This window comes from Phyllopteryx taeniolatus, chromosome 16 (genome assembly GCF_024500385.1).
Source record: "Phyllopteryx taeniolatus isolate TA_2022b chromosome 16, UOR_Ptae_1.2, whole genome shotgun sequence".
Classification (NCBI taxonomy): Eukaryota; Metazoa; Chordata; class Actinopteri; order Syngnathiformes; family Syngnathidae; genus Phyllopteryx; species Phyllopteryx taeniolatus.
The window spans coordinates 13,063,564-13,089,394 of record NC_084517.1 but is presented as its reverse complement, the minus strand read 5'-3'; the positions used below and the strand labels follow the sequence as shown (position 1 = coordinate 13,089,394).

At 42.1% G+C, this 25,831-nt stretch overlaps 1 protein-coding gene across 2 annotated transcripts; it reads right to left on the bottom strand.

Moving 5' to 3' along the window:
• Window positions 1-402: 402 nt before the first annotated feature.
• On the bottom strand, window positions 403-25,831 carry rnf216 (ring finger protein 216). 2 transcript variants are annotated; one of them, XM_061749031.1, is made up of 17 exons: window positions 25,697-25,831; window positions 21,672-21,803; window positions 21,400-21,533; window positions 17,058-18,248; window positions 16,900-16,976; window positions 16,485-16,593; window positions 15,620-15,781; window positions 15,191-15,302; window positions 14,953-15,086; window positions 14,813-14,863; window positions 14,566-14,703; window positions 13,611-13,759; window positions 12,939-13,017; window positions 8,493-8,590; window positions 3,855-4,077; window positions 1,303-1,372; window positions 403-1,227 (listed from the first exon to the last, which is right to left on the bottom strand). In XM_061749031.1, exons 2-17 carry the CDS (start codon window positions 21,736-21,738, stop codon window positions 842-844), a joined length of 3,180 nt encoding a protein of 1,059 aa, XP_061605015.1. In that variant the 5' UTR covers window positions 21,739-21,803; window positions 25,697-25,831; the 3' UTR covers window positions 403-841. The 2 variants fall into 2 exon arrangements, with proteins under 2 accessions (XP_061605015.1, XP_061605016.1); XM_061749032.1 differs by lacking the exon at window positions 25,697-25,831 and adding an exon at window positions 25,182-25,679.

Below are 25,831 nucleotides of genomic sequence, written 5' to 3'. Positions count from 1 at the left end.
TAATTGCCCCTTGTCCCATATTGTTCTGCACTTGTCTAATTGCATATTACATCCATCCATTTTCTGTTCCGCTTATCTTCATTAGGTCGCAGGTTTGCTGGAGCCTATCCGAGTTGACTTTGGACAAAAGGCCTGTCAATTGCAGGGCACGTACAGACAAAACATTCATTCACATTCACACCTAAGGACAATTTATCTTCAATTAACCTAACATGTTTTAGGAATGTGGAGTACGCGCAGAACTCATGCATAACAAGGAAAACATGCATACGTCAGACAGGAAGACCAGAGCCTGGCTTTAAACCCCCAACTTCATCCACCGTGTGCATAAATGTTCAGAGTAAAAAAAAAAAAAAAAAAAAAAAGTCAAGCCTTGAAATGATAAGACGTGTATGACAAGCATGAGAATGTGATTAAAAAGCTTTATTAGAAAACCTTGCGTCTTCACACACTTTTCCAAAGACGTACTAACAGGAATGCTCAACTTTGTTTTGTCAGAAAAATTACGTATAAAGTGGAAATTTAACAATGCTTTCATATTTTTTTAAATTTTTTTTTTTATTTTTTATTTTTTTAAACAGAACAGATTGGGGGTGCAAACAAGCCGGCGTCCATGGTTCGGTGCGAGAAGGCCTAGTGTGTGTGTGTGTGTATGTTGTTGTCTAGAGTTGTGCGTTCCATCAGATGAACGCTAAACGACTGACATTGGATGAAGGTCGGCAGAAAGGAGGCGCACAGAAAAAAAGATAAACAGTAACGACACTGTGAAAGCAGAAAGTGGATCTGTGAAGTATGCGTGGGCTTGGAGCTGAATGAACACATTACCTCACGCGCGTGTGTGTTATAGGGGTCCGAAGAAGCGGTGGGCGGGCCCGTAGTGCATGGGCATGTCAAACACGTCCATGTTTAGAGGGTGACGGTCACCGGGCCGATTGTTGTGGTGGTGGTGGTGATGTAGGTGCTGATGGTGATGGTTATTGTTGTTTAGAGGGAGCAGGTTAGGCAGGGGGGGCACGTAGGGCGCCTGGGGCAACGGCATCATGAAAAGTCGGCCTTGGGGTAGGGCAGGAGGGTAATGGGCGCGAGGGGGCACAAAGAGGGGAGCCTGCACTGCTTGGGGATGGCGGGGAACCGGGGGAGGAGGGTTTTCGGGGGGCGGACCCACACGTGGATGCTTGCTCTTATGGATGTCCTCTGGGGGTGGGCCGACTCTCTTTTCCAAATTATCTGAGCAAAGAAGACGGGGGAGTTCGTAACAAAGGGTCTCAGTCGTTCACATTGAATAGCCAACTAAAAACTCACCTGCAAACTTCTTATTCAGCTGCACTTCTCCCTCCTTCTGGATCTCCTGAATATTTCGCTCGTCATCTAGCTGCAGGACAACACACACACACAGACGCAGCGTTAACGAGTCAGCTATGTGTACGTCTCTTCAAAAAGTCCAAATCAATTTGTTCTGGTAGGCTGCTCCACCTCCACCAAGAGAAATGCCATTAGAGCAGGTGTCACCAACGTGGTGCCCATGGGCACCAAGTAGCCCCCTAGGACCGCATGAGTAGTCCGCGGGCCTGTTCTAAAAATAGCTCACCAGTGATGGGACATTGTGATTTTCAAGGGATGTTGTAGACGTCATCATTTAAAATGTAAACACTGGCAGAGATTCATTAATAATTTCCAATGATTGTGAGAAATAATTGACATGATCAGTGTCTTCACATAAATTATAATAATTAACTATTAATAATAAAAATATTCATTCATTCATTATCCATACTGCTTATCCTCACCAGGGTCGCAGGCGTGCTGGAGCCTATCCCAGCTATCATCAGGCATGAGGCGGGGTACACCCTGAACTGGACGCCAGCCAATCGCAGGGCACATATAAACAAACGACCAATCGCACTCACATTCACACCTACGGGCAATTTAGAGTCTTCAGTTAACCTACGGCAAAAGTTAACCAAACGGCAAAAGAATGTGTGCAAAAATAAATAAATAAAATGTCAGCTTGACAGAGCTTGAGAGGATGCAGCAACGCATCATCCACCCCCAACATTCGCCTGACCAACAGCTGTGGTGCAAGATACCGACACCCAGACCTGCTCCCTGGGCACGACAGTATCCCCATGGCTACTGGGCTCCTTTCTTGCCATACGGAACACATTTAAAAAAAATAAAACACATTTAAAAAAAATAAATAAAATAAAAAATCCACTCATGTTGTCTGTTTCTTGGCAGGAATTAAAGGTAGTTGCTTTTAGTTGAGAAAATAAACAAAACTAATTTAGGGGTTAGAACATTCACTAAGTTATTGTCTGTGCTTATGTTACCTAACTTCACTCTAATCACGCAGCCTTAGTTGACGCTGGTAAAATTGAGACTTCAATACAATTGAACACTCATTCTTAACAAAAGAGTAATGCTGTGCATCTCACTTAAGCATTATTAGTTGTCAATGAAGTTTAAGTTACACACAGTTAATAGTAAAAAGAGGCTCAGAAGTGTCAAGGTCTGTTTTCCACAAGCCTCTTGCCAAGCCTTGTTGAAAGTATTTTGTCATTTCTTGGCTGCGTCTTCGGGACAAGCTCACTGTAGCTCGTGAGGAGTACGAGTGCTAATTACTACTATCTGGTTGCCAGCGGTATTGTAGCCAGATCACTGTGGGCCTCCACAGGGCCCAGATGGTCTGGGTCAAAGACCGTGGGGAGTTTGTGCACATATTAGGTGCTGGGACTGGATGTACATTAATAGAAGGTATGCAAAGGCAACAGAACAAGCCAAAAACAGAGATGAGGTCACACAATTTAGCGATACCAAACATTTTTGTGCCATGGACCACAATTACAAAGTTTACTACTTTTCCAGTAGGGGGAGAAAAAAATAATTTGAATGACTCGGTAAGTCGACTTCGAAAATATCTGCCTTGACGCTCCGCCGGGATACAAAGTTCCGCCTGGAACCATGTTTGCGCCCCCGGAACCAATGTTTCACAAACTTTGCCAAAAATGACAGAGGAGCTTCTGTAAGTGATTTTTAAGACACTGTTAGGTGTGTAATAAACATCTAACATGATTTATGAGTTTGATGAATGGTAGGTAGCGTTTTTGGCCTAAAATGGCAATCGCTAGCGCGTTAATGCTAATCGCGCTTGCTAACCGTTTGGCATTCAGCATTTTGCGGTTTCAAATTCTGTACAACAAATTTATACCATACCAACATATGCAGTTTAAGAACCGAGTCCATCCCTCATAAATGAGAATAAAATGCACGTCAGTAGCTTAAAAAAAAAATATATAAAAAAATTTAAAAAATCGATTCTAAAAAGATTTGTTAGTGACAGCCCTATTGTCTACTTAATAATTTAGTTTTGGTCGCAGTCATTGCAGAAAATCCTGCTTCACAAAGATTAAATGTGGGAAATTTAAACAAGGTATTGCTTTATGGCAGTTCTGAAGGCTTCATTTCCTCATTCGTGAGCCTGTCACGGACAGACGCTATATAAATCTAATGTATTATCATCATAATTGGCGCTATATAAATCAAATGTAGTATTACCATCATATTACGGAGAGTGGGCATGGCGCTTGAGAATCACCTGTAGTGATAAACCTGTTTTTAGTAGGATTGCTGATATAATCTTAAAACCATCTTTTTCTTGGAAGTTGTAGGCTTGTCTTCTGTCTCATCATTTGGCCTTTTCCCCTTTCTGAAGAAGCTCCCTTTAAGAATGTTTTTATTCATTTTTGCTAGCTTATGGTGAACGCTACATTGTGCTGGTCTGCAGCCAGGTGGTTGGGGCCCAATGATGGAATTCATAGTTCTCAAAGCTATATTGTGTGTGCGTGTGTCTGTACCGTGGGATCAGTCCAGAGGGAACACTTGCGGCAGTGTCGGCAGGGAGCGCCTGGCGAGCGAGCGTGCTGACAGAAGTGGTTGTATCCAGTGATAGCCTCTCGGCAGAGGTAGCACATGAAGCTGCCACAGCGACACGACATGCGGTTGCAGCCCTCCGACTTGACCAGGCCCATCCCGCACTTGACACACTTCCTCACCCGGGCGGCCGTCATGCGCTCCTCACTGAGCACAAAAGAATATGAGACTGTAAAAAAAGCCACATATGCACAATGAGACGACAGATCATCCCGATCCAAGCTTCGATCGCTTGGCATGTTTTACTGCCTGGCTTCTGGCTGAGGTGTTTTCCTACTGCTGCATTGACTGTCAGTGGGTTGCTTTCACATTCATATTTTGCGACAGTAGGCTGGAACGATTTCATTTTCTCATGATGTGAAGAGGTTTAGGCTGCTTTTATATTGTATTTTATTTCTTACGTTTAAACAAGGCGTTTAAACAAAATCAACAAACGTTTTTGACAATGGAAAAACAAAGCAAATTAAAAAACTAAATAATATTCCAAGGAATGTAGAATATACAGTCCCCACCAAATGAATTGGAATGGCAGGGTCAATTCCTTTGTTTTTGTTGTATACTGAAGAAATTTGGGTTTCATATCAAAATATGAATATGAGACAAAAGTTCAGAATCCCAGCTTTTTTTCATGCAATTTACATCTACGTGTTGAACAACTCAAGACAGAGCACCTTTTGTTTGAAGCCACCCACTTTTCAAGTGAGCAAAAGTATTGGAACATGTGACTGATGGGTGTTTCTAGTTGCTCAGGTGTTGCTTTTAGATTGATTGCTTAAACATTAGATGGTGCTTGTTTTTGGCTTTGGATTTCACCTGTGAAAACTGCATTCCTGTTAAGCAAACATGAAGACCAGAGAGCTAGCTGTCTATGGGAGAAAAACAAACCATTTTGAAGCTGAGAGAAGAGGGAAAAATCAATCAGAGCTATTGCACAAACATTGGGCCTAGCAAATTCAACAATTTGAAATGTCCTGAAAAAGAAAGAAACCACTGGTGTATTGAGCAATAGACATCGAACAGGTCGGCCAAGGGCATCAAGAGCAGTGGACGACAAAAACATTGTGAGAGCTATGAATAAACACTTTAAGACAACAGTCAGTGACATCACTGCCAACCTCCACAGGGCATGGGTGGAGGTATCACAATCCACTGTTTTGAAGAGGACTTCGAGAGAAGAAATACACAGGCCATACAACAAGATGCAAACTACTCATTAGCAAAAAGAATCTGAAGGCCAGATAGGATTTTGCAAATTAAGTACAGAGATGAGCCACAAAAGTTTTGTAACAAAGTTTAATGGACTGATGAGACCAAGATTAACCTATACCAAAGTGATGGAAAGGCCAAAGTATGGAGAAACAATGGATTTGCTGATGATCCAAAACACACAAGCTCATCTGTGAAGCATGGTGGAGGTAATGTCATGGCTTGGGCTTGCATGGCTGCTTCTGGAACGGGCTAACTAGTCTTTATTGATGATGTAACACATGATGGTAGCAGCAGAATTAATTCTGAAGCTTACAAAACCATTTTTGTCTGGCAATTTACAGAAAAATGCATCCAAACTAATCGTGAGAAGCTTCATCATGCAACAAGACAATGACCCAAAACACACTGCCAACACAACAAAGGACTTCATCAGGGGGAAACAGTGGAAGGCCTTAGACTTGCCAAGTCAATCACCAGAACTTAACCCAATAGAGCATGCATTTTACCTCCTAAAGAGGAGACTGAAGGGAGAAACCCGCAGTAACAAACAAGAACTGAAAGAGGCTGCTGTAAAGGCCTGAAAGAGCATTTCAAATGAAGAATGCAACAGTCTGGTGAAGTCAATGGGTCCCAAGCTTGATGCAGTTATTGCAAGTCAAGGTTATGCCACCAAATATTACATTAATATATTATTATTATATATTTTTAATATTATTAAATATATTATTCACTTTTCACTTTAAGTACATTTAATGAAGTCTGTTACAATACTTCTGCTCACTTTAAAAGTGGGTGGCTTCAAACAAAAGATGCTCTGTCCTGAATTGTTTTAACACATCTAAATCTAAATACCATGAAATAAAAGCTGGAATTCTGAACTTTTGTCTCATTCATCTTTTGATTTGAAACTCAAATGTCTTCAGTATACAACAAAAACAAAGGAATTTACCTTGCTGTTCCAATACTTTTGGAGGGGACTGTGTATGTTGAAAGGGAGTAGGAGTAAGTAAAAAAACGCATCATGTCCTACCCATAATTCTGCAAATATACCTCACTAGTATAACAATGATTTAAGAAGCTGATTGTATACATTATATTCTAAGAATCTTAAAACAGGTTCATCCATGTAAAGTAGTAATGACATAATAAAGTACTAATGATATGAAGTATATTGTATCAAAAATAATATAAATAACTAGAACGGGACCATCAAAGTGTAATAATACACAACCGACTATATTCAAGTCAAACAAACACATACTGTACACGGCCAGTGGAAATTTTTAATTGCTTGTACTGTATACAAATAGTTATCTGGAATGCCCTACCACCCATCAAGTATGAAATTAACCAAGTAAACATTTTTTGTCCATTTATGAAACATTCTGAACGTGCAATTTTGCATTCCCCCTGCACTTTTACCTAACAGTGGGGCTGATCTAGTAATAACCACGCCACACCCACTTTCTCTGCACAATATGACCAACGAGGCTGGGTGAAGGTCCAGAGCCACTTGCAGGTGGCGGCCAAGACTCCACTGGTACTATCATGCAGAAACAATCACATTCCCCATGGGTGCAACGGCCCTGCTATCATGTCAAAGCCAAAGGGTAAGCAGAGCTGCATTGACTTTTGTTGGCTGCACAGATGAGCATTATCTTATGGTGCTAGCTTAGATTGCTCTGTGAAGTTGTCACCGCAGTGGAGTGGGCATTTGTGATTGGTATTTTACACACATACACAGTATAGTATATGAAATGCTGCATCCACAAGTGAAAATGCTTTTATTGTCTTTATAGATACTAACCCTAACCTATATGTACACACACATACAAACATATATATACATATATGTTTATACATATACATATATATATACATATATATATATATACATACATATACATACATATATATATACATATACATACATATATATATACATATACATACATATATATATATATATATATACATACATATACATATATACATACATACATATATATATACATACATATATATATATATATATATATATATACATATATATATCTATATATATATATCTATATATACATACATATCTATATACATATATCTATATATACATACATATCTATATACATATATATATATATATATATATATACACACACACACACATACATACATACACACACAACCTGATATTCTGGTTACTTCTCCATCAAGTTGAAGCTGCTCTCGACAAGTTGAAGCTGCTCTCGACTCAATAGCCACGCCATGCTCCCATTTGTCATGGTATTTGCCATTGGCCCAGCAGCATATGGCACGGGGTGTCCAGTCGCTCACTTGCATGAGACAGGATTGGCCCCCTTAAAACAGGCTACTTTTAACAGAACTAGGGTGTGTAAAGTCAGTCAGCTTTAATTTTGACGAATGCGTACCAGACATGGTAATAAAAACCTGTGACCTGTTTTACATTGTGAAGAAAACGTTTGCTTTCCAAGAATTGCACGCTGAATGTGCTCCTTAAATCTCTATTAACTGACTGTTGAAAAGCCATTTCTTGTTTTTAACTTTCAAACTGACTGAATGACACACTCCTGTTGGGAAGTTTGGGGTCAGTTAGAAATGCCCTTAATTTGCAAAGAAAAACCAATGACAATAACATTCAATTAATCAGAAATACAGTCTAGATTGAGAGGAGCCGGATGAGGTGGCTGGGGCATCTGATTCGGATGCCTCCCGGACGCCTCCCTGGTGAGGTGTTCCGGGCATGTCCCACCGGGAGGAGACCCCGGGGACGACCCAGGACACGCTGGAGAGACTACATCATTCGGCTGGCCTGGGAACGCCTCGGGATCCCCCCGGAAGAGCTGGATGAAGTGGCTGGGGAGAGGGAAGTCTGGGCGTCCCTGCTGAAGCTACTGCCCCCGCGACCCGACCCGGATAAGCGGTAGAGAATGGATGGATGGATGGACAGTCTAGATATTGTTAATGTGGTAAAAAAGAAGAAGCTTTTTCTTTTAAAAATAAGAACATTTCTTAGTGACCTCAACACTTATGATTGATAATGTATATCTGTGAAATTTGTTGTTGTCTTAATGATCAAGTTGATCCACAGATCTTTCTATCAGGCCACTTCCTGTCTCTGTCATCACCAGGAAGTAGGAAGATCTGCTCAATGGCTCAAAACAGGAAGTACTGCCTAGTGGGCCCACGGGAAGCAGACCGCCCCTTTGCTTCCCGTAGGGTTGTCCGGTAAAGGGAGCAGTTTACCCGCCATCCTCTGGCGTGTAAAGGGGAAAGGATGGTGGTTTGAAGAGACTGGAGAGAGTGTTTTTCCCTATGTTATCGTTTCCACTTACATGAGCACCCTCATGCGGATCTCGTCCTTCTCCAGGACTTGCTCGCACGTCTTCCCCACATGCTTCTTCCATTGCACGTGGCATTTTCGACAGCTTTCCTACATATTGGGATAAAGACAATCGTTGAATAAAACCAGAGAAAAATATCAGCCTGTGCTGCAGACACAGCAAGGTGTGGCCCTGCGTCGTGCATGCGTGAGTGTGGCGGGATTTTCTCTTTTACCAATTCCTGGTTGCCTAGAAACTGCAAACCCATCCTCTGAGCATCAGCTACAGCATATACACAGTATTGCTTCGCATGCATGCTGAAGCTAGTGCTAACCCATACCTAAGTGGAGCCAGGCATCATCAATATTTGAGTCATCACTCATCTAACATTGAAGATTTAGCTGGGAGGAGGGGGTTGCATGTGTATGTCTGTGGTCTTTCAGCCAAGGTCAGACGGAGGACAAAGAAAAAGGCAGGAACCTTAAGATGGTATGCGGCTATGCAGAGAAGAGATGCACTTTGTGGATGGCCACTGATTCAACGATTCTCCCTTTAGGGGACAGTCTGCGGTAGAGGCTTAAAGGGTGTTTTGAGAAGCACATGAAAAGGTGACCAAAAAACACATTTTAATGTTTTTTTTCTGAGAAAGTGTGATGGAAGGATACATTAAACAGTCAGACAAGAGTGTTTGTACATTAATATAGACAACATAAAAAGGTGACAGGATGCAGAAATGTACTTTTCATAAAGAGGGTGGCTAACAAAGGGGTGCAGAGTGTGGTGAACCATCGCCCCCTACTGTTCAACTATGTTTACCAGGAAGCACGGCTGCTTAATGGAAGACATACACCACACCCACCCACCCACCCACCCACCCACCCACACACACACACACACAAGCAAAGAACACATTCTCCAATGCACCCCACATCTGCCCTTTCAAGCCTCAGCTTGTGCCCCTCCCGAGCATCCGTCCCTCCTGTGCTAACTTGTCATTACGCGCCATTCCCTGAGGTTCTCCCCTCCTTCATTCATAGCATGCCTTTTCCTCGCTTCCTCCATTTCTTTTGTCTACACATTACCTTATAAGGTGGTGCAAGCCCTATTGCTGTTCTGATCGGGGTGGGGTCTGCATTGAGCCATGATACGAGTTGTTTTGTTTTTTTTATGCCGTTGGGATAACAGACAGGTCATGGGGAGGAAAGATGGTTTAGACATAATAGTACATTTGAAATGTAATTGCAGTGACGTTACTACATTAAAACAGCAACTATGTAGCAGTTGTCGGACAGAGAATTTTCTACTGGTTTACATTCACAATGGAGAAATCCTATGCAGGCCAGGAACAAGCTTGTTCAGATGTGCTCATAAGCACATGTGGAATACATTAAAAGAGAGCGGGTAAAGGCGGGATGGAGGGGAGGAGAATGTGGGTCAAACTTGATGTGAACCACATTTGAAACGGAGGAGTAAGTTTTCTCAGCCAATGGGAAACCAGTTTGAGGGGTGTGGCGAGAGGAGCCCGCCAATGCTGAAGCATCCTGAAGAAGGAAAGGTGGGCGGACTTGTGGAAGTGTGCCAATTACATAAGAAGACCCCAGCCCAAGAAGACCATGGGGCTTGCTTAATGACTCATCGTGAAATAGAGAAAAAAATAAAATAAAAAAACACTCCACTAAGAAAACTACCCGTTTAATAATGGAGGTCTCATTCGCATCTGGGTTTTCAGTAGTAAGCCCACAAACAAAAAACCCCGCCCCCTCCCTTTTTTTCCCCAGCCTATCTGCTCCTCCTAAGAGAACACATTACACGTATGTGTCACCATATGGACATATTATCTGACTAACATTTGCAGCTGTTGAATGCAGCCATATTACACGGAGAACAGGATCTTGGGTGTGTGCCTGAGCTTAAATAAGCTTCGGGCGTGGGGGCGTACCCAAGGGTGGGCGTAAGCAAAGGAGAGGCGTAACCAAAAGGAGAGGTTGCATGCTGCAGACAAATACTATTGGGCTATGAGTGCACATTGTTCACTCGAAGAGTAAAGTGCTCCACCTTCGGCCTCAAAGGTGGAATTGCACGAGAAGAAATGGGCATCCTGTAATTTTATCCATTCGTTTTCTATATCGGTGAGTAGAAGTCTATCCCAGGTGACTTTGGGCAAAGGTGGGGTACATGCTGGACTGGTTGCTTATCAGTCATTTGTCAATAGAAACAACACCATTCAGACTCACATTCACACCTATAGACAATTTGGAGTCTATAAATAAGCTAACACGCATGTTTTGGTAGTACGGGGAGAAGTCGAAGTACCCGGCACAGGGGAGCACATATAAACTACACAAGAAGGCCCGGAGCTGAGATTCCAACCCCAAACCTCAGAAGGCAAACGTGGTAACCACCACAACTACCATGCTGCCCGGATAGCATTGTCTTTTCATATTACATCTGCCAATGACGGTTTGTCTTAAATGCTCTATATATTTTTTTTGTATACAGTGCTAAACAAATTTATGACACGACCACCCAATGTAAAGTTTATTCCAGAACCGGCCTAAATAATAATATATTACCCAAATTATTTTTGTATGTTTCTGTGACAGCTAATACTGTACACAAGTAGGAAAAAGCTCTTTAACACAAATGTTATCTTCAATGCTAAGTAAAATATTATTATTATTTTCATTCCACCCATTTTCAATACCGCTAATCCTCACTAGGGTCGCGGGCATGCTGGAGCCTATCGCAGCTGACTCTGGGCAAGAAGCGGGGTACACCCTGAACTGGTGGCGCATATAAACAAACAACCACCCCCACACTCACATTCACACCTACGGGCAATTTAGATTCTGCAATTAACCCACAATGCATGTTTTTGGGATGTGGGAAGAAACTGGAGTACCAAGAGAAAACCCACGCAGGCACACGGACAACATGCAAACTCCACACAGGCGAGATCGGATTTGAACCCCGGTCTTTGGAACTGTGAGGCAGATGTGCTAACCAGTCGTCCACCATGCAGCCTCTTATTATTGTGTAGTACATTATTTTTAGGATCAGGATGTCAAATCATAGGTATTTATTGGCATTCCTAACCCCCCCCCCCCCCCCCCCCCCCAAAAAAAAAAATTCTAGTTAATTTCTGCCATTCTCAAGAGAAGCCAAGTGCACTGGCTCAAATTTAAGACATAAATATACATATCTGTCAATCAACGATCAGATTATATTGTAAACTGCTTGTGCTTGCGCATCCTTACTGTTACATTCAGTTCTCCAGGTTTCAGGGTGAATTCTTCATCTGTATGGAACTTCTTGCTTTAAGCTGTCAAGATACTCTGCATTCTCAATGTGCTCCCGTAAGAAGTTAAACTCCAAGGCTTTCGACATCAAAATCTGATGTTGAACAGGTAGAGCAACTAGCTGGCAAAACTGAAGCTCCAGTCACTCATTAGGTGGTGTTTGGATCTTCAAATGTCAGAACACAATGCGAGAGGAACAAGGAATCCAGGCTGAGGAGGTAAGAATGTAGAGGTTGTCTACAGCTAGTTGCAACAATTGGGGGCTAGGCTCAAAAGGAAGCTAAAAACTGCCGTTGGACACTCCAGGAAAAAGAAATCAACAACTATTTCATTTCCTTGCAGTCACACAACTTCTTTGGTTGAGGTAAAAAAAAAGTTAGTGAGTTATGGAGTGTTATGTGGAGGGTAAAAGGTTAGATTGTATTCATGGGAGGGCCATGTGTGTTGGTACGCATTTCCTCCTGATAAAGGTGATTTAGAGACTGAAATGCATTGCCCGCCTACCATCCCTCACACCCCAGCATTCCTCAGACAGTGCGAAGAGGTCGTGATAAGAGGCGGTGACCTCTCCAGATGGAACCCATTTGGTCCCTGTCAATCCTTGCTCTCACACATTGGGTGACCTCTGCAGCCTTCATGATTCTTGTTGGACCACTCACTTTCAGTGCATTTGGACCAACAAATTCACGTTGTCGCCTACTTAATTTCGATAATTCTTCTTAACAGCTGAGACAATGTTACAGGCTGTACAAGAGCCGGTGTGTATTTCCTATTGAATGAAATGCACTTTTAGTATCTGATAGTCAAACCAATTTCGGCCTCAGTATAACCTCCATACAGGTACATTTCAATAAATTAGAATAGTGTCAAAAGCTTAATTTAGATAGTTTGATTCATAAAGTGAAACTCATATTTTAGAGATGCGCTACACACACTCAGAGTGAAATATTACATAATTTTTAAATATAATTTTGATTATAGCTTACGGCACATGAAAACCCCAAATTCACCATCTCTAGAAACTAGAATATTACGTAACAATCAAACAATGTATATGATTTTTAATGTAGACATTAGGCAGGAAATTGCCCTCTGAAAAGTACTTTCCCAGGTGTTTAATGAATCTATATGGTAGAAATCAAGCAAATAGAGGACTGACCTTGCGGCAGCGAGGGTTGGGGCAGCTAAAAAGACACATATCTTTGTCTAGCAAGGCTGGAAAGTTGCAGAAGGGACACCTGGGAGATGGGTGAAAGTGATGTTACTTTTAACGTTCAAACCACAATTATACAATATCTAAGATGATGCAGCCAACTGATGTTACAAGCCAACTTAAAAGGTTACTACTTTGCGTCAATGTTACTGCACTTTGCTAGATGGGTTAACTCATGGTAGGATATACAGTGTTAACGCCATATTTTGTCATATTGTAGGTAAAAGCACAAGATACTTTAAGGTCAATATGTAGTGTTGTTTATCCATTTCTCAGTCAACAAGAACTATTATCAGAATTTCTATCATTAGAGTCATACATCATGGTTGAATTCCTGTTAGTTTTTTATTTTGATTATAATGAGGCGATTCACAATACATTAAAAAGTCTAAATTCTCAAAGTCTGCCGAATGTGATGTCTAATCTTTCTTTGCAGCACTATATAGAACACAACTAAGCTCCACCCTGCTGTACACACATAGCCGTCACCTGCATTGGAGTGGGACCTTTAATATCTAATAGTCAAATCAATTTTGGTCTCAGCATAACCTCCATAAAGGTACATTTCAATAAATTAGGCTTGAGTTTATAAACGTGATTACACAGACACAGGCTTACCTAACTAGTTCATCCGCGCAAGTGGCAGCAATGGCCTCCTCCGCCTGCCTCTCGTAATATTTGCAAAGGATGTTTTCTGGTAGGACCTTCTCCAGTTCACAGACTGGGTAGGAACAAAGGCAGCCTGCTTCCATGCAGCTCAGCTCTGACTGCAAAGCAAATACATACACATACAGAAACTGACAGATCTTAAGAGAAAATTACTCATGCTTTCACTACAAACAACACGTACAACTCAAATTCCAAAATTAGTTTACTTACATTAATAGTTTGGTAAGAGTATTTTGCAAATTGTTACAAAAGAGAGGGGAAAAAACTACCCTATACCGCTGGCTAAATCTAATCAGATTTGAACAGATTGCACTTTGTATGCAATGTTAAAAAGGTGTAATGTCAAACCTAACTGTATCCAGTGTGTGCATTTGGGACCATTTTCAATTTCCTTTTCAACATCTTCAGTATATTGGCTCAATACTACTTTCAGAAATGATGTGCTACTTCTTCCTTTATTTTTGATGTGGGTGGACTGAAAACATCAAAACATGAATTTGAGACACAACACAGAGATTTCAATAAAATGTTTGTCACTGATTCGATGGCATTTTTAAGACTTTCAAAAGTCAAATTTAAGGATTAAATGTAATTTTGAAGGATACCAAAGGCCCTATTTTTTTGAAAATCTAATTTCATTCTTAAACAGCAGACGGCCTGCTATGAAAATCTTAAGATCGTCAAAGCACCACTCATTGATTATTCAGGTGACATGTGCTGAAGTAATTTAAGTGGCCAACATACAATCGTACTGATCACTTCAGTAAACTGGGAAAAAAATAAAATAATGGAATGGGCCCTTATTTAGTTCAGTTAATTTTAAAGTACACAGCAACTTCCTGGAGTATATATTTTTGGATACTGTGGACCCTGCAAGTATCACTTATTGGTGGTGTGGACGTACCTTTCCGGAGCCAAACACTGCCTCTTGAGCATATTTGACGAGGCACTCTTTACAGAACAGGTGACCGTCTGAACACTGCGTCATTTTTTCAAAGGCAAACTCTCCGTAACAACAGCCACACTCAATCAGCTGGCCATCCTGGAGAAACAGGAATTATCAGGAAAAGTACTTCTCTTATTCAATCATGGTAGAAAAATCAAACACATAAAAATACATTATATTATCTTAGAGAGTGAAACAAACCTACTTTCTTATATTCATCTTCATTGACTTGCAGTGCCAGGAGGAAGTCCTCATGCTGGAAAGAGAACAGGAAATATCAACATATTGAATCGCATTTTAATAAAAATGTAACAACGTGACAAAAAGAACTGTATTTAAGAATACCTCTGCCCATTCCTTGGCTTTCTGTTGAAAGAAGGTAAGCTCCTTTTGTAGAGAACCTTCCAAACTGTTGTAAGTTCTGCAATAACGTCGACCCTTCTCCAAAAAGTACATCCTCTTGTCAAACTTTACCTGACCTGCAGCACACAGGGGGGCAGCACACTGCTATATTAACACTTCTTCTATGGTTCAATATCAATTCTCACATACACAAGTACAGAGAAAGCTTTTTACCCCTCACCATGCTCAAAATGGAAATCGATGTAGCAGCGCCCAGTAGACATTCTGTTTCGTCGTCGCTTTCCTGAGGGGTCGCCTGAATCTTGAAACTTCTTCAGCGCTTCAAATAAGGCCTACGAGAGAGTGGGTGTGAGAGGGACAGAGTGAAACTACAAGCACTTGAATGCATATTATCCCCATAAAAATAAATATGTAAAAATGGGTAAAAACAGATCATGTCCATTTACGCAAACAGAGCTTTGAACTTAATTATTTAAACTTGCTGTTACAATGGCACAAACATAAGCATGATTCCACCTTCCATCCAATTGACCTCTCTTTTGACAAAAAAACACAATCATCCTGGCTTTTGGTTGAATAAAATGTAACTTTTTTAAAGCGAAGTAAACTTCAGAGCAATAATCGAGCAGGGGTAGGAGACAGTGATTACCTTGCGTGTGATTGCATAGTGTCCTTTCAGGGCATTGAGGGCCCATTTAATGTCCTGACAGCTGATCATCCGGAAGTCTGCCATGAGCAAGTCTGCGGCCTGCATCACCGTCTCTGGACCTACCGGGCCCAGCTTGGCATAATCAAACAAATCCTCAGTTACCTGAAAAGATACATCAAGGTTAAAATACACCATACTATTTGACTGGTATTAGGGGGGGCGGTGTATTGTTATGTTGTATTTTATATAGCTTATAGGTGAATTAGTATGATTTTTTTTAACAATTAAAACAGCTGCCAGGTGTCATAATTTCTATGACACGCTTTTGTCAAACCACCCCAAGGATAAAAAAAATTATAGCATATTTTACACATATTCTTTTATCTAATTGAAATTAGTCATCATTGCCCTGTGACCGTCTCGCCTCACCGCCACCAGTCTCCCCAATTTTAATGCAGGACACCCCACCACACACACGATCACGGTACAAGGACAACAGTTGCCAGTCGGAGACCTGGTAACCATAGTAATAGGGTGGGTGGTGGGCATTCACATTTCTGCTGTGGTTCGCACCCCTATTCCGCTTGTCCACTCTGTCCTTCTGTCTGTCCCCTAAAACCCTTTTCTGTCCGCCTGCATAAACATCAGAATAATAAACAAATTTTAAATAAGCAGAGGCAGTGTTTTAAACTCCCCTGTTGAACGTTTGACCGCCAAATCGAAAACGAGTACCTAGAATGAACACGCAACTCTCCCTACTCTCCCTACTTTTTTGAACTCTGCTACTTTTGTCTTTTTGAATTTATTTTTGTTCATCTAATTTTATATTTGGTCTTCGAAATAAACTGCTTCATTCATTAATTACCTCTGTGTTACTGTCTCCGGACTCGAGTAAAATACTGGTGGGCGCTACTGTGGCTGCAGCAGCGCTTGTCTTTGGGTATTCTGGGTTCTCCAACAGCAGGTTACAGATACTTGAAAACAGAAGAGGAAACGTCCATGTAAACATGACTGTGTGTACTATCCACTGTTATAGTTAGGCACAATGATGATTTTGCAATAGTAGCTGCCAGACTATTAAAGATAGCTCATCCAATCAGTTTAAGTGCAGTGAAATACAATAAATCACCACACACAAACAACCATGAAATAATCCAAACATTTCGTTGACATTCAGATACTAGTCCAAATTCACAGACAAATGCTCTCCTTGTGTTCTCACAATTAGCAGTGCAGAAAATCAATTCAGAACCACAGTTTAAAATAAAAATGCTTCTCACACATTCAAGTCTTTGACATTATGTGTTTGAATCAGTTCTGCTACATAGGCTTCTTGGACATTTGGGAAGAGATCCAACTTGAGAGAGAGAGAGAAAAAATTAGGGCAGACATTTAAAACAGAGAAAATGACAAAAACGAGGTGTACTTTACTACTTACGACACTAGTGATGAGGGTTCTGACATGGTGTTGCAACTCAAGCCTCTCTTGTGGCTGAGAGGGACCAGGCCTTGCGTCTTCTATTCTCGGAATATCCTCAGGAACAGGACGGAATGCGAGCAGACCGGGGACTGGGTTGACCCTTTCTGGGTTTGGGTCTAGATCCAGAATGTGATGCATCTCTATTCTGTTGTGGGGAACTGAAGCTGCCATAGCTAGACCAGCTGGAGGATTTAAATTTGTATTGGTCTGGATTTGTGGAAACGCACTGGGGGCGCCACCCTGTGGCCGGGAATTGGAACCAGCCTTCCCAGCTAACTGGCTCCCTAACATGATCTGGTGGCCCGCCACTGGAGGTCCTAACCTCTGAGGGGCTGCAGCTACTAGCACTGCAGTGTGTGTTACAGGTGCCACCTGACGGGCCTGGGGCGCTTGGACTGGAGCTGGAGCCGGGGCCTGGGCGAGGGGTTGGGGTTCAATCTGAATAAGATTGCCATGCATGGGATTTAAGACAGGCTGGGGAGTGTTCTGCTTCTGAGGCTGTGTGATCAAAGTGAAGGCTTGGATGCTTGGTTGTTGTGGAAGGATGATGGGCTTCAAATTATTCACCTGGCAAGGACGGGCTACTACTGTCACTGACCCGCTAGGCAGAAGCTGTGTAGATGTGCTCGCTTTAGGCTGCGCCTCTGCAGATGAAGTACTTGCCTGAGGATTGTCTTTAATGCTGGTACTTTTATATGCCTTTTCTCGAGTCGTCGGGGAGGCAGGAAGTGTCTTTGAAACAACACCGTGAGATGTACTTGGCTGGGGCCTGGTTACTAAATGTCCTTTGGAGCAAGCCAGTCCAGATGTGCTAGGCTGAAGGTGCGCTGCATCTTCAGACGTTCCTAGTGTGACAGCTTGAGCAAGTGAGGAGGTAGATCGGGTTTGAGTCGAACAATCAGCTCGGTCCTCCACTTTTATCTCTTGTGACATACCAGCTTTTGCCTGCTGGGCGTTTGTTGTAGGTTTTGGTTGTCTGACTGTGGATGCGCTGACTGCAGACAAGTGGGAAATAGCATCTCTGGAGGTAGAGGGGGCAGATGGGTTCCTTAGCCCCACAGAATTTGCAGCAACTTCAATAAGGTTTTGTGAGGCCCCACTCCACTTTGCTGCTGGCCGTATTAAATGTCTGCGCGCTGGAGTTACTTGCTACAAAGAGGTTGCAGAAAAGACCACATTTCAAGATAAATACAAACAATTATGCTCACGAGAGCAATAATAATGATAAAGTAATATGACATTAACTCCAGCCTGTGATGTGTTAAGTATAGTAGTAGTTTGGTACAGTTCAGTAAATATTTTGTGTATGGTGCCCCAAAAGACACTAACCATCATCCCACTTTTAATAGCAATGTGACAAAATTTCCCCAAAAATTACAGTCTGTCAAAATTCTGAGTCTGGTTGAAATTGACTCTTCAAGTGTTGATATTACCTAGTATCCGATTTTTTATCGTTAAAATTGACACCACATTGCTTTGTTTGTTTGTCTGGAAAATCTATATTCTACTTAAGAAAGGTGAGGCAAATTGACACGGGTTGAATGGCGGCCAACGATGCTGCGCCCAATGAGGAAGAAGTTTGCCCTTAGTGCCGACTTGCAGCAAGAAAAAAGTTCAGTTTCGCCAAAAATCGATTTTCTGGGACCAACTGGGCCGAGGTCTGGCTGGCTAGGCGGGTCACACGGCCTTGGCTCGGTTTGGGAACAAATGGCTGCTCACCACGTGGGTAGACTGTGGTTTTGCCTTACAGCAAAAACCAGGGTTCCACTTTGGTCTTAACGGCCAAGAATCGTTCGGTGACAACTGCACACAACGCCAGCCAGCGGCACGTATCCAAAAATGCGGCAGGGAAAAATAAAAGATAAACATAGAAAGAAAAAAAAAACTTGTGAGCTAAGCCAGCTAGGGTGAAACCTAGCACCCAGAGAGCTCAGGAACCAGAGCAAGAACTAGAGCTTCTCTCAGAGGCTGGCCGAGAGCTTCTCCTTTTAAATTGCATGTTTTTGGGATGTGGGAGGAAAACCGGAGCGCCCGGAGAAAACCCACGCAGGCACGGGGAGAACAGTTTGTTGATCACATTCGAGATAGAAATTGTTCACAAGGTTTAGTTAATTAGCTTTAGCAGCATGAGCGAACCCAAATAGTTTTACAGTGGCGTCGCTGTCCGAGCCAAGTGTTTCGGACAGTTGGGTTTCCAAAGTATGGCATGCTCAAGAATCAGTCTTGTATTTCTTTTTTTATTAGTTTTTTTTTTAACAGATCGCCGCATTGTATCCATTCCACATGACATCACGTTTCTTCACGCCTTCTTGATTTCCGGCAGACTGGCCATGTTTAAGTGCATACCCTAACGGTTAAGTGATGAACAGAACCAAACCCTAAGAAATACATTAAAATAAATATTGAAGCCATAATTTATTAACAATTACAACTATAGAGTCATGATTATGGTGAGCAATTGAACAGTCTGCAGAATTATTTTTATCCTATTACATAATAATAGGATATAATAACTGTCCCACAGTAATGTTCTTGACATAATTTCTTCTTGACATAATTTACAAAATATGGAAAACAATAAAACGGACCCCGATATAAGGGATATTGGATAAAACGGACCGTCAGGACTGAACAATGAGTCCGAAAGTAGTTTCCATTTGTCACGGTTAAAACAAACTGTCGGGACTGAACAATGAGCCCGAAAGTAGTTTCCATTTGTCACTTAAAATGCCGTTGACAAAGCCTGTTAGTTCCAGAATTCGCCGCTGTTGTTTACTGGTGGTGAAGCGCAATGCAGGCAGAGAAAGGGAAGAAAGTATTGCCGGGTCACAGATATACAATAATACTAGATCATCCCGTGCCTATGTGGTGGCCATGTTGAATATGGGGGACTGACATGGCGGCCATGTGAAGATGGTATATCTATTGTACATCGAGCAGAGAGAGAGAGCGTCAAGGCTACAGTGATGAGGAGTACAAAACACGTCTTTGGAGTCTGGAACATGCTATTTTTGTACAGTAACAGTTTTTTTCTGAGAAGCCGTTCACTTTTTGTCACAGATTTGGAACTAGTATGCACGCTAGTTCCTCACGGCTCATGAAAGCGACTTGCCTACGATGAGTACTGTACGTCAACAATGTCCCCATGACCAAGCACACCGGTGTGGTAAGTTTGGATAATATGTGAAATCGCCACAAGTGCGTCATGACAAGACCTCTGCGAGGGACCGCATTTACTTGCCTCGCAGTTGTGCGCATGCGCACTGTGACGTCCGGTTTTGTATGCGTGCTTTTGCCAAAACAGACGTGTTCCTTCCACAATAGAAGCCGCATTTGTTTTTGTAATGTAAATGACTGCATAAAAAGATCGTATTTAACAAAAAAATCCGAATTGGGCATCATGCCCTGCAGAGTGAATGCAGCCTTAATCCGTTCTATCGAGGTTCCACTGTATTGTATTTTTCTGCTCATATTGAACATTTTGGAAGTGTCCCTGAAATTGCTGTCCACTCTGTCATTATGGGGTAACTGTCCCTTTAAAAAAAACTTCGGCTGTTTTCAGTGACATAATGACCGTCATTTTATTTTCTTCAATAGAGGCTGAAACAGTGGATTGTTGCAGAATAAATAATTAGGCTTATATTTTGTAATTGTCATCATATTATGTGTGATTGGCTGTTGTCAATCTTAACATGTTAACTGTGGAATGGCTGGCAGTGAATGAGTTTAATAATTCCACTTTGTCATAGTGAAATATCAGCTGATATATTAAAAACGTTTCAGCAATTCCCCATATGTTTTAAACAGTACTGCCTTGGAAATTAGTTTGTCAGCGTGAGATGAAGCAATAAAGTAGCTAATTCAAATATGTGTCTTTAACAAATACATTATCTTGGTACTAACAAGTCAGAGAATAGTGTGCATTCAGTCAACCAACTCCTCTTTTCTCCCTGCTTCTCTGACCAAAGACTATGGCAGTAATATTATTATAGTTTGACTTGGGATGTGGTCGTACCCCTCCCCGCGAACACCTAGCATAGACACCTAGCAAGCAATGTAGCAACTTCAGTGCCTTGCAAAAGTATTCAGCCTCCTTGGCTTTTTACCTATTTTGCGACAAGAAATTTAAATTTACCATTTCTAGTGAAAGGTGTTGTACATTAACATAAGAGTCAAATAAAGGGTGTGTGCATGTGTGGCCTTATGACGCAGTGCATGACGCCCAACCCCTTAGTGCTTGGAACCCCCGTAAAGAGGAAAAACGGTTCACTGCTTTAAAGAAGCATTGTTCGTCACTCACCTCTAATATGCTGACATCATCTTCAGAATCATCATATGGAACTAAAAAAACAGGACTGCTGGGTAACAGAGTCACAGCCTCCTCATCCGAATCATCAGAAATAGTGATGAGCTCCCTCTGACGGCTGCTGGAGCCTAAACAAACTCATTCATTAATATTGTTAGACATGCTGGAGAGGCAATTTAGAAACAGCATGGCATGATTAATAAAATTATGTTTCTTGATATTTTCTTTAAAATCCTTCATCTTTGTATTATTTTGTCCCAATTTACCTTGGCTTCGGTGGATGTTGAAACTTGCTAGGTGAATGACATCGTCATCATTACATCCATCTGCCATGATGATACTCAACTCACCAGCTCACTAAATTGGCTTGTACACAGTCCCTGCTTGATTTACACCATCTAGAACACACAAACAAGTTAAAGTGCAGGTGCTTCCAGAATCTATCTACACTATTTTACATGCGGTTGACTAATATGAGGTCCAAATATCAATGAAGAAGAGCCGAGGAATATTTGAGAGGAAGCTGATATCTCATTTAAATGAAGTGAATTACTAGGAAATTTAGATTGGCGTCACTTGGACATAAAACTCAAGAGCTTGACGTAGGTATGTGCATATCTGCCGCTGAATGGGTCTCCAATGTGCTCACTCAACAACCACACCCATAATCGCACATTTTGAGTGGCGGCGGCAGCGCTGTTTTCACTGAGGCACTGTCCTCGATGTCCACGCGATGTTGCAGAGACGTGTTAACCAGGACAGCCCCACAACATCTAGAGCCTTTCGGAACACCGGGCGATCTCATCCACCTTTGGGGTTTTGCCACCGAGGAGCTTTTTTTAACCACCTCGGTGGAGATAGGAGAGCACGCCTCAGAGATCCCCGACTCTGGTTCCTCATGGGAACGCGTGTCGGTGGAAATGAAGAGGTCTTGGAAGTATTCTCTCCACAGACTGACAACGTCCCGAGTCGAGGTCAGCCGCACCACATCCCCACTATACACAGTGTTGACAGTGCACTGCTTCCCCCTCCTGAGACGCCGGAGGGTGGACCAGAATTTCCTCAAAGCCTTCTGGAAGTCTTTTCTCAATGACCTTACCACCTCCCACGGCCACAGCTCCGGTCAGCCGCCTCAGCAATGGAGGTGCAGAACATGGTCCACTCGGACTCAATGTCCCCCACCTTCCCCAGGACGTGGGTGAAGTTCTGCCGCAGGTGGGAGTTGAAACTCCTTCTGACAGGGAATTCTCCCAGACGCTCTCAGCAGACACTCACAAAACGTTTGGGCCTGCCAGGTTGGACCGGCATCCTCCCCCACCATCGGAGCCAATATAACTCTTCACCAGAGTGTCCAAGACATGCGGGCGTAAGTCCGATGACACGACCACAAAGTCGATCATCGAACTGCGGTCTAGGGTGTCCTGGTGCCAAGTGCACATATAGACACCCTTTTGCTTGAGCATGGTGTTTGTTATGGACAAACCAGGAGGAGCACATATGTCCAATAACAGAACACTGCTCAGGTTCTGATGGGGGGGGGGGGGGGGGGGTGTTTCTCCCAATCACGCCCTTCCAGGTCTCACTGTCATTGCCCACGTGATCATTGAAGTCCCCCAGCAGAACGATGGAGTTACCCTCTCTGAGCCGTCACCTTATCATGGTGGACGGGTTTGTGTGTCCCAGTGATCCTAGGAGCTAAGTTGTCTGGTGCTTTATGCCCCTGGCAGGGTCACCCTGGCAAACAAGCCCTAGGTGAGGGACCAGACAAAGTACGGCTAAAAGACCCCCTTTGACAAATAAAATGAATTGATCTAGATTTCCCTTGCCCGGACGCAGGTCACCGGGGCCCCCCTCTGGAGCCAGGCCTGGAGGTAGAGCTCGAAGGCGTGCGCCTGGTGACCGGCCCTGCACCAATGGGGCCAGGCCGGGCTGTAAGGGTAACGTAGGTCCCCTTCCCATGGGTTCACCACCTGTGGGAGGGGCCATAGGGGTTGGGTGTAGTGTGAGCTGGGCGGTGGCCGAAGGCAGGGACCTTGGCAATCTGATCCCCGGAAGCTGATCTACAGAAGCTGGCTCTAGGGACGTGGAACGTCACCTCTCTGGCAGGGAAAGAGACTGAGCTGGTGTGTGAGGTTGAGAAGTTCCCACTGGACATAGTCGGATTCGCCTCCACACACACCTTGGCCTCTGGTACCAGTCCTCTCGTGAGGGGTTGGACTCTCCCACTTCATTTATACTAGTCATTTGAAAATAGGATAAAGATGAAGAAAGTTATTAAAGTTTAAAACTTGCATTCAACAAAAAAGATCACACTAAAAATCTCGAGACTCATTGACTTTGCTTATGACGTTGACCATAAATTGATGCATTTTCACCGGTTTTAAAGAGTAATAACTTTAATATTTGTCACAGGAAAACGGTACTTATATTACTGGAATTGTCGAACAAAAAAATCTGTTCGATAATGCCGGACTCGTGTAGATCAGTTAAACTTTAATAAAATTATACACAAACTGTATCTGTAAGTTGACGAGTATTCATTCAAAGTAATCCGAAGAGATCAGAACACACGAAAAAAAAACTCGTCGCCTGTCGAGATTCTGTATTTTTGATTTAAAAGACAAAGACTAAGGTAATAAAGTATAATAATCTCTATTTTGTATGATTAAACTGAAATGACTATCAAAGCTCTCAACGACATAATGCTGACAATACTGAAATATTAAACCAAATTATCCATCATCATTTTGACATTCGCGCTAATGTTATTATAGAACCCTTGTGTATAGGACGCTGCCGTGAAACACACTCATAAAGAAAAGCAATGGATTATTTCCACATAAATCGAAAGAGGAAAAAGCAATGTAGCCAGCTAAGCTAACGTTAATCAACTCGGTCAGCTAGCGAGCTAGCCAGTAGGTTAACTCGTTAGGGGACTTCTAAATGAGTGTCCTCAACAGTGTCTCAAACTGTGCACATTCAATACAGGAACAACGTTGCTTCCGAAGTGAACCGGAGAGGTAGGTGTGGTATAATGTGGAAATACTTCATTTGAAAATGAGATACCATAATACATAGGGCCTTCTAATATGAAAATCAAAATGGGGATTTTTGTAAGGAAAAACATAAAAAGCAAAATGCAGTAACAAATAAGAGTCATTTAAATCAAGTAAATTAGACATTTAAATGTATACACAATAGAGCAGAGACAAAGAAAAATAATGAGTAATGTCTATACTTTTTGAAAACCACTTCTGTCAGAAAACTTCTAAAGTAACTTAAGTCATGAAAATTTATTATTTTCTTAGCGCCTTAGCCTTACCCTTAGCCCTAAAAAGAAATCTGGAGCCGCGCCTGCTACACACATGTGCACACGTATATATTCACTTATTGTTTCACATAGTAAGTGTAATTATAATCATTAACCAATGAATTAGAAACATCACCATCATATTCATATGTTGTGTGAATCTGTTTAGCAAGCTTTCCACTGATACTAGTCAATTAAAAATAGAATACAGATGAAGAAAGCTATTAAAGTTTGAAACTCGCATTCAACAGAAAGGGTCACACTTAAAATCTCGACTCATTGACTTTTCTTATGACGTTGACCATAAATTGATGAATTTTCACGCGTGTTAAGGAGTAATAACTATTAATATTTGTCACAGGAAAACAATACTTATATCAGTGCAACCGTCTTTAGAAAAATCTATCCGATAATGTCGGTCTCGTGTAAATCAGTTAAACTTTGAAAAATTATACACATACTGTACCTACAAGTTGACGAGTGTTCATTCAAAGTAACCTGAAGAGCTCAGAACACACGAAAAAACACAAACACGTCGCCCGTCGAGATTGGGTCTTTAACTTAAAAGATAAAAGACTTAGGGAATAAAGTATAACAATCTCTATGTTGTATGATTAAACAGAAATGACTATTAAAGCTCTCAACGACATATAGCTGACAATGCTGAAATATTCAACCAAATTCTTCATCATGGTTTTGACATTAGCGCTAACGTTATCATAGTATTCTTGTATATAGGAAGCCGCCGTGAAACACACACATGAAGAAAAGCAACGGATCATTTCCACACAAATTGAAAGAGGGGTAAAAGCAATGTAGCCAGCTAAGCTAACGTTAATCAGCTCGGCCAGCTAGCGAGCTAGCCAGTAGGTTAACTAGTTAGGGGACTTCTAAATGAGTGTCCACAACAGTGTCTCAAACCGTGCACATTCAATACAGGACCAACGTGTTAGGTAGAAAGACAACAGAACATGACAATACCACTGCTTTTTGCTTGAATGCCAGTACCAGCCGTCTTCTTTAATGACTGATAATACGCGGAAAAGCCAAACAAGCTGCCAAAACAAGAGCATCGGGGAAGTTAGTGACGTCATGCGTTCAAAGCCTGGTGACAGG